Source organism: Esox lucius, chromosome 20 (assembly GCF_011004845.1).
Source record: "Esox lucius isolate fEsoLuc1 chromosome 20, fEsoLuc1.pri, whole genome shotgun sequence".
NCBI classification, from domain to species: Eukaryota; Metazoa; Chordata; class Actinopteri; order Esociformes; family Esocidae; genus Esox; species Esox lucius.
Window position 1 is genome coordinate 43,690,620 of NC_047588.1, and position 7,480 is coordinate 43,698,099.

Sequence of the window (7,480 nt, forward strand, 5' to 3'; positions counted from 1 at the left end):
CGATGAATATCCTAATCACGCTAAATCTCAACGCCGTCAATGTCATGTCAATTTACATACAACAGGGCATTCGACGACGGCGAAAGTAAACTATCTGCGTCGAGTGACCCAATGTGGAAGTGATATTTCTAACCCGATAGCCCACGAGGAGTTTCCAATAGGATGCCATGTGAAGCGCCTGTGTGCTATAACACAACACGCCCTGTACTCCATCTAAATAGCTATTTTTCAATAGTAAATTGTTATTTTATGAGTTAAGATGTTTAATCGATCCATGTTGCTCCCTCCCCCGCCCAATGACTGGGCTTCCGCTACCCGTGTAGGGTGGAAGTGACGACCTGACGTTTCAGATGTACACATCCCAACGGTGTATCAACGGCGCTTTCCCCCCCGTAGTAAGTCGTACTGTTTTAACAGACGGCATTCAGGACCCAGCAGTACAGCCGTGTGAATATCACATGATAGCTAGCCTTTTTTGGGGAGGGGGTGGGTGGATCGTCTTCGAGGTTGCTTGCTTGGTTTATCGAGCGACAGATCCAACGACTAGAGATGACAGAGTTGGAGTAACTTGTGTTAAACCTACATTTCAAGTTATAGAAAAATAGTTCAACCAGGGAAATGTCCAGGTTACACGGTATTTAAATCCACCACATGGAAACAATGGATTCGAAGGCAATTTTCTTACTTGTCTTTACTTGTTTAGCTGGGAATATACATTTGGTAAGTTTCTGATGCAGCTTATCAATACATTCTTTTGTAAAACTCGACTTCCTTTCTGTCTACCAGCTGATGCAAGATATCACTAATAATTGCAACTTGTTTTTTGTCACGAAAATTGTTTTGCCCCTTTTCCGGATTTCTGGTGTTGGTTTTCAGTTAATCCGCTATGTGTAGGTCGCATTATACTTATAGTGAAATAAAATGCTACTCTGCAATGCAAAGTGTCTGGTCAGGAGCTTATTCATTATAGTACTGAACAGTATATAAGAGCAAAATTACCACTGTGGTATTTCACAGGTTTTCGGGGCACGTTCCTTCTCCATTGACTACAAGAACAACTGCTTTGAAAAAGATGGGAAGCCCTTCCAGTATATCTCAGGCAGTATGCATTACTCCCGTGTCCCACACTACTACTGGAAAGACAGGCTGCAAAAGATGTACATGGCTGGACTCAACGCCATTCAGACGTACGTTCAACTTTAATGCTGTTTAGATGTAGGTTAAACCTCAGTGCTGTTTACACGTAGGTTCAACCTCGGTGCCGTTTACGCGTAGGTTCAACCTCGGTGCCGTTTACGCGTAGGTTCAACCTTGGTGCCGTTTACGCGTAGGTTCAACCTCGGTGCCGTTTACGCGTAGGTTCAACCTCGGTGCCGTTTACGCGTAGGTTCAACCTCGGTGCCGTTTACGCGTAGGTTCAACCTCGGTGCCGTTTACGCGTAGGTTCAACCTCGGTGCCGTTTACGCATAGGTTCAACCTCGGTGCCGTTTACGCGTAGGTTCAACCTCGGTGCCGTTTACGCGTAGGTTCAACCTCGGTGCCGTTTACGCGTAGGTTCAACCTCAGTGCCGTTTACCCGTAGGTTCAACCTCAGTGCTGTTCAGATGTTTTTAAACCGCAGACAGGATGAAGAGAGACTCAACGCTGTACAGATATAGGTAATGGTACGTCCTGCTTCTTATGCCAACAGATATGTTCCCTGGAACTTTCACGAGGAACAGCAGGGTGTTTATAACTTTTCTGGGCATCGAGATCTGGAACACTTCCTAGATCTAGCCAATCAGACAGGACTCCTTGTGATTCTACGGCCTGGACCTTACATCTGTGCAGAGTGGGAGATGGTGAGGACAAGTACAAGTTATAAAGGCTTCAGTAAACCTAAATATAGGTAATGGAGGAGGCTGATGAGTGGACAGTTAGTGATTGCATACTGGCTGTGGTCAAGGTCAGCTCTGATTGGAGACTGGCTGTGGTCAAGGTCAACTCTGATTGGTGTCTGGCTGTGGTCAAGGTCAGCTCTGATTGGTGTCTGGCTGTGGTCAAGGTCAACTCTGATTGGAGTCTGGCTGTGGTCAAGGTCAACTCTGATTGGAGTCTGGCTGTGGTCAAGGTCAACTCTGATTGGAGTCTGGCTGTGGTCAAGGTCAACTCTGATTGGTGTCTGGCTGTGGTCAAGGTCAGCTCTGATTGGAGTCTGGCTGTGGTATATACAGTAAACAGACCTTGAATACCCTATTGGCTTCGTGGAGATCAACAGAAAGTATTTTCTCTCTTGTCTAAATCCTTTTTCATTCTATTTCAGGGTGGTCTTCCAGCTTGGTTACTCCAGAAGCCAAACATTGTACTTCGCTCAGCTGATACCGGTACAGTTTTACCTTTGAATATTTCCTCTCTGTCTGTTTCCCATGCCAGTGATCGGTGTGTTCTCTGTTACCAGACTACCTGGGGGCAGTGAATTCCTGGATGGCTGTTCTCTTGCCAAAGATGAAGAGATGGCTCTATACGAACGGAGGCAACATCATCAGTGTGCAGGTACAGTCACACAACTGGCTTCATGCTATTTATTACATTCAATGCATTTATGAATCATTCATCCATTCATCCATTTATTAATCATCCATTCATTTATTAATCATCCATCCATTTATTAATCATCCATCCATTTATTAATCATCCATCCATTCATTAATCATCCATTCATTTATTAATCATCCATCCATCCAATTCAGGTGGAGAATGAGTATGGCAGCTACTACGCGTGTGACTACAACTACATGCGTCACCTGAGGACCCTGTTCCAGTTGTTCCTGGGGGAAAACACGGTTCTCTTCACAACCGATGGGAACACGGACAAGGAGATGACCTGTGGAAGCCTGGAGGGAATGTATGCCACTATAGACTTTGGGACAGGTGAGAGGAGAGTGATCAACACTGGTATGTAGTGGCCGGCCCTGTGACCCGTGCATAGAGTCATAGAGATGAACTGTGATTGTTCGGTCATGTGAACACAACATATTTTCTAAACTACAACTTGTGTTATCTCCACTCAGACACCAAGATCTCCCAAGCCTTCAGTAGGCAGAGAAGATTTGAACCGAGAGGTCCTCTGGTAAATCAAGGTGTTTCTAACAACAGTTCCGTAAATCGGATGGTATATGACCTCACTGAGCAGCTGTGTGTTCCAGGTCAACTCTGAGTTCTACACTGGGTGGTTGGATCACTGGGGGGACCAGCATGCTGAGGTGGACACCCAGAAGGTCAGCACCATGCTGGGGGAGATGCTCTCCATGGGGGCCAGCGTCAACATGTAGGTCCCCAGGGGCACGGAAACGGCAGCCAAGGTGTCGGTGATTTACCTCTGCTGTCAGACACTGGGGAAGATGAGGTTGATCAGAGGCAATGTGGTCTTGTAGAACGCATGAGGGTGTCTTCTCTCACAAAACATGAAGCCTTGTTTCCCCTCTGTTCTTCCTGCAGGTACATGTTTGAAGGAGGGACCAACTTTGGCTACTGGAATGGTTAGTTATATGAGCACAGTGTTTCTGCCTCCAGATCTGGCGTAGTCATTAACACAGGGTATTGTAACGTGTCCTTGGGTTTCCCTTGTAGGAGCAGACCATGATAACAGGTTCAGATCAGTTGTAACCAGTTACGACTACAATGCCCCTCTGTCCGAAGCAGGAGACCCCACAGAGAAACTACTGACCATACAGGACACCATCCGCAAGGTAATACTAAAACCCTCCAGTGGTCACACTTCCAGTGGTCACACTTCCAGTGGTCACACTTCCAGTGGTCACACTTCCAGTGGTCATTTATTGTATTATTAATTTAACTGATATTTAACCAGTTAAGAACGATTTATAATTTTTAATAACTTGCCCAAGCATATAAGTATAAGACAATACAATATCAATACTCAATAAAAAATAAAATACCTAAGTTAATGAACAAAAACAATCTTAACAGGTGCAGTTTTCAGACCGCAGCATGTTTAGTTTGTGAAGTAGTGGGACTGAATGTGTGGCAGCAGATTGGACCACGGTTAGTTCAGGCTTTATTCTGTCCTCCAGTTCAGGGAAATCCCAGAGGGTCCGATGCCTCCTGCCTCATCCAAGATGGCCTACGGCTTTGTGACTCTGACCATGGTAGGAGCTCATAGTATCCATGTTAGGCGTGTAACCATCAGCCAGCACATGGTAACAGCACTTTGCATCACAGTGTGACTTCTCTGGTTCTCTGTAGGTGGGGGAACTCAACAGGCTGTTGGACACACTGTGCCCTCAGGGTCCTGTCAAATCTCAATACCCTCTGTCCTTTGAAGAGATGAAGCAGGTAGGTTTACTCCAACCCCTCTGTCACGTGAGGATTTGAAACAGGTAAAGCCAAAGACATTAACTTATGACTCATTCATCTTCAGTGATCTGAGAGAGACCAATTTGAATTGTGTTTAGTTTTACGGCTTCATGTTGTACCGAACCAAGCTGCCCAGAGACCTCCCAGAGAACACAGCCCTCATCTCTCCTCTGAATGGTGTTCGTGACAGGGCGTACGTCTCAGTCAATGGGGTATGTGTGTTTTCTCTGTTAACCCACCACAACATGGGTACATGAAAGTAACGGAATGACCATGTGTTTTCTACCGCGGTTTTATATTGGCATTATGCTGTATTGGAGAGTTGTGGAGACTGAAGAATGAGTCCTGCTCTAAGGTGTTTCAGGGAATTCTGGAGAGAGACGTGACCCTGGTGATGAACATAACCGGGAAGCAGGGTGATCAGATCGATGTTCTAGTGGAGAACATGGGACGGGTTAATTTCGGCAGCAAAATCAATGACCGCAAGGCAAGTCTACATTCAAAACAAACTGACATTTTGTGGGTTTAGTCACCAGAATAAAATGCACAGGATTTCAGATAAGGTCATACACTGGACAATAGGACTTCCAACAGAAGCTCAGTTGGGCTTAGGAATTCCAGGTACTATGGAATTCCAGGAATGACAAATGTCTTTTTTTTTTTTTAAAAGGAGTACATTATTTAAAAGGATTAAACACTTTATATTTCACTATAACTTCCTTTGCTTACTATAAGCCAACAAAATATATATAAAAAAGTTTTACTCATCCATTCATCATTAACTCACTTTTACAATTTCCTCAAGAATAGAACAGTTGAATAATTCATGTATTTACCATTTTCCACGTCATATTATAATTGGCGGGGGATCGATGCAGGGGATTGATTGGTTGTATAACCATCTGTGTTGAATAAAGACTAGAGCGATCAAAACAAGTTATCGGGTCATTCCAGTCTCCTGTTGATGTCTTTCTAAGGCACCTTTGACTAATATTCATTGTACAAGTCTTAAGTTTGGACCCAACATACAAAGTATTTGATAAACTATTTGAAATTTCACTTAACAGCTGTACTCAAAAATGCTAGCAAAATTGGGCGAATTTTTATAGGTAGCTCATCGAAGTGGAACGTTTAAGAATTCTAGTGCAGGATATATTTTAACCGAGAATATCAGTGTTATCGCAATATTTACGTTGTTTAGTTCACAAGCATATGGGTTTTCAACGGTGGTGTTGGATTTAGACTTGTTTGTTACAATGTTAGTGTATGATCCCATTGTGGCTACGAAACTATCGCAATGACAATGGTCAAACGATATAGCTAGCTGTCTAGCTAAACATTAGCTAGATCAAAATGTAATCTCACGGTCATCTTGTGGCTGACTGGTAGTATTAGTCCCAACAGATCGTAGTAGGGGTTTGTTGCGCACAATGATTAGGCAAATGGTGTAACAGGAACTGCCCAGTTAGTTTAGACACACTCTTCTAATTAAATGGGAAATGTCTCCAGAGGAAAACAAAAATTGTTCTAGGCCTGAGAAAATCATAAAAGTGAGGTGTTGAGAAATATAAATGGCTAGTAAATGATAAATGGAAGATTTTTTTTTTGGCTTAGAATAGGCAAAATAAATGATTGAACACTTATTTAACTATCCTTTTAAATAATTTACTAATCAAATAACCGTTATATGACATTTGTCATTCCTGGGATTCCTTTCTATAGGAACATCCTTTTATTTTTAAAGCTGACTGTAGCTAGGAATGACAGTCAGTGCCAGATCTGTTGGTTATCCAGCCATGTCCATTGCTGTCCCTGTCGGGTCAGACAATTTGTCCTGACATTGACTGTCATGATGGGACAAACGGACTGGCCCTCACCAGGGGTCTGGACCCTTTCCCCTGCCTGATCTCTGCAGGGCCTGTTGACCCACCTGATCCTGGGTATGGACGTGCTGAAGGACTGGCTGATCTTCCCACTGAACATCGACGAAGCCATTGCCTCCGGATGGCCCCAGTCAGGCATGCGCCGGTCTACGCCGACCCCAATCAGAGGGCCCTCCACTGGGCCAGTGTTCTACCAGGGCACCCTGGCTCCCAACGGCCTGGCCTGGGACACCTTCCTCAGGCTCACCGACTGGACCAAGGTCAGAAGCTGTTGAAAACCAACTAGCACAGTATAATATAGAAACACCAGCGTGCTCCACTGACCAGTCAACTGACAGTATGGAGGTAGTCCTGTCAGCCACAGAGGTCTTGAAACACAACAGCCTGTGTTGTCCCAAACAACTATATTTATGTAAACCCTGTTTAAAAAGCATGCAGGGGTCAAAGTACTGTAGAATAACCCAGACGACACCCCAAAGAGCCAGCAGAAGCACCTGACATTCTGAAGCATAGTGACCTGAATGTCTCTTCTATCCCACCCCCCCCAGGGCCAGGTGTGGATCAACGGAGTGAACCTGGGCAGGTACTGGCCTAAGAGGGGCCCCCAGCAGACCCTGTATGTCCCAGGGCCCCTGCTCAGCCCCACCCAACCCAACAATATCACAGTTCTGGAGCTGGAGGGAGCGCCTCCTCACACCAGGGTGGTCTTCTTGGACAGGCCCCAACTCAGCAGCACTGCCAGCGGGACATGACACCTCAGATAACCCACCTTCAAACCACAGACTGGTGACAGACAGATCAGGACACTCTTAGGCATCCAATCCTGTGCAAGGAAGACATGAAACTACAGCTACAACCAGCCAATCAATCCCTCCGAATATGTTTTCTGTCCAATGACATTTCTGCTTTATATGATTAATTCACTCCAGTCAATCAATCAGTGTATCAGTTCATATCCTGTATCAATCAGTTGAATCTTTTCAAGAGTGACTTAGTCAGTTTTAAATTGCTGAACCAGATCTGTGTTGCAAGCAGCACATGGTGAAGTCTCCTCCAAGGAAACAAGGATGGTCTTCAGTGTTCAGGAAGGCAGAGGACAATGTGATGGTGCTCACTGTTCTGATGTGGTTTATCTAATTAGTTGCTGTGCTTCTACTGCCTGATTCTGTAAATGTTTTTGCACATTTTACAATGAATATTATAATAAAGCAATTAAGTGTTGTGTATTTCTCAGGAGGCT

At 44.7% G+C, this 7,480-nt stretch overlaps 1 protein-coding gene across 1 annotated transcript; it reads left to right on the forward strand.

Moving 5' to 3' along the window:
* Window positions 1-427: 427 nt before the first annotated feature.
* On the forward strand, window positions 428-7,466 carry glb1l (galactosidase, beta 1-like). Its single transcript, XM_010867622.5, has 16 exons — window positions 428-720; window positions 1,018-1,187; window positions 1,692-1,842; window positions 2,304-2,364; window positions 2,439-2,533; window positions 2,731-2,911; window positions 3,052-3,110; window positions 3,187-3,308; window positions 3,479-3,519; window positions 3,611-3,729; window positions 4,075-4,149; window positions 4,247-4,336; window positions 4,456-4,569; window positions 4,713-4,844; window positions 6,273-6,500; window positions 6,789-7,466. The coding sequence occupies exons 1-16, from the start codon at window positions 652-654 to the stop codon at window positions 6,990-6,992; spliced, it is 1,911 nt and encodes a 636-aa protein (XP_010865924.1). The 5' UTR covers window positions 428-651; the 3' UTR covers window positions 6,993-7,466.
* The last annotated feature ends 14 nt before the right edge of the window (window positions 7,467-7,480 follow it).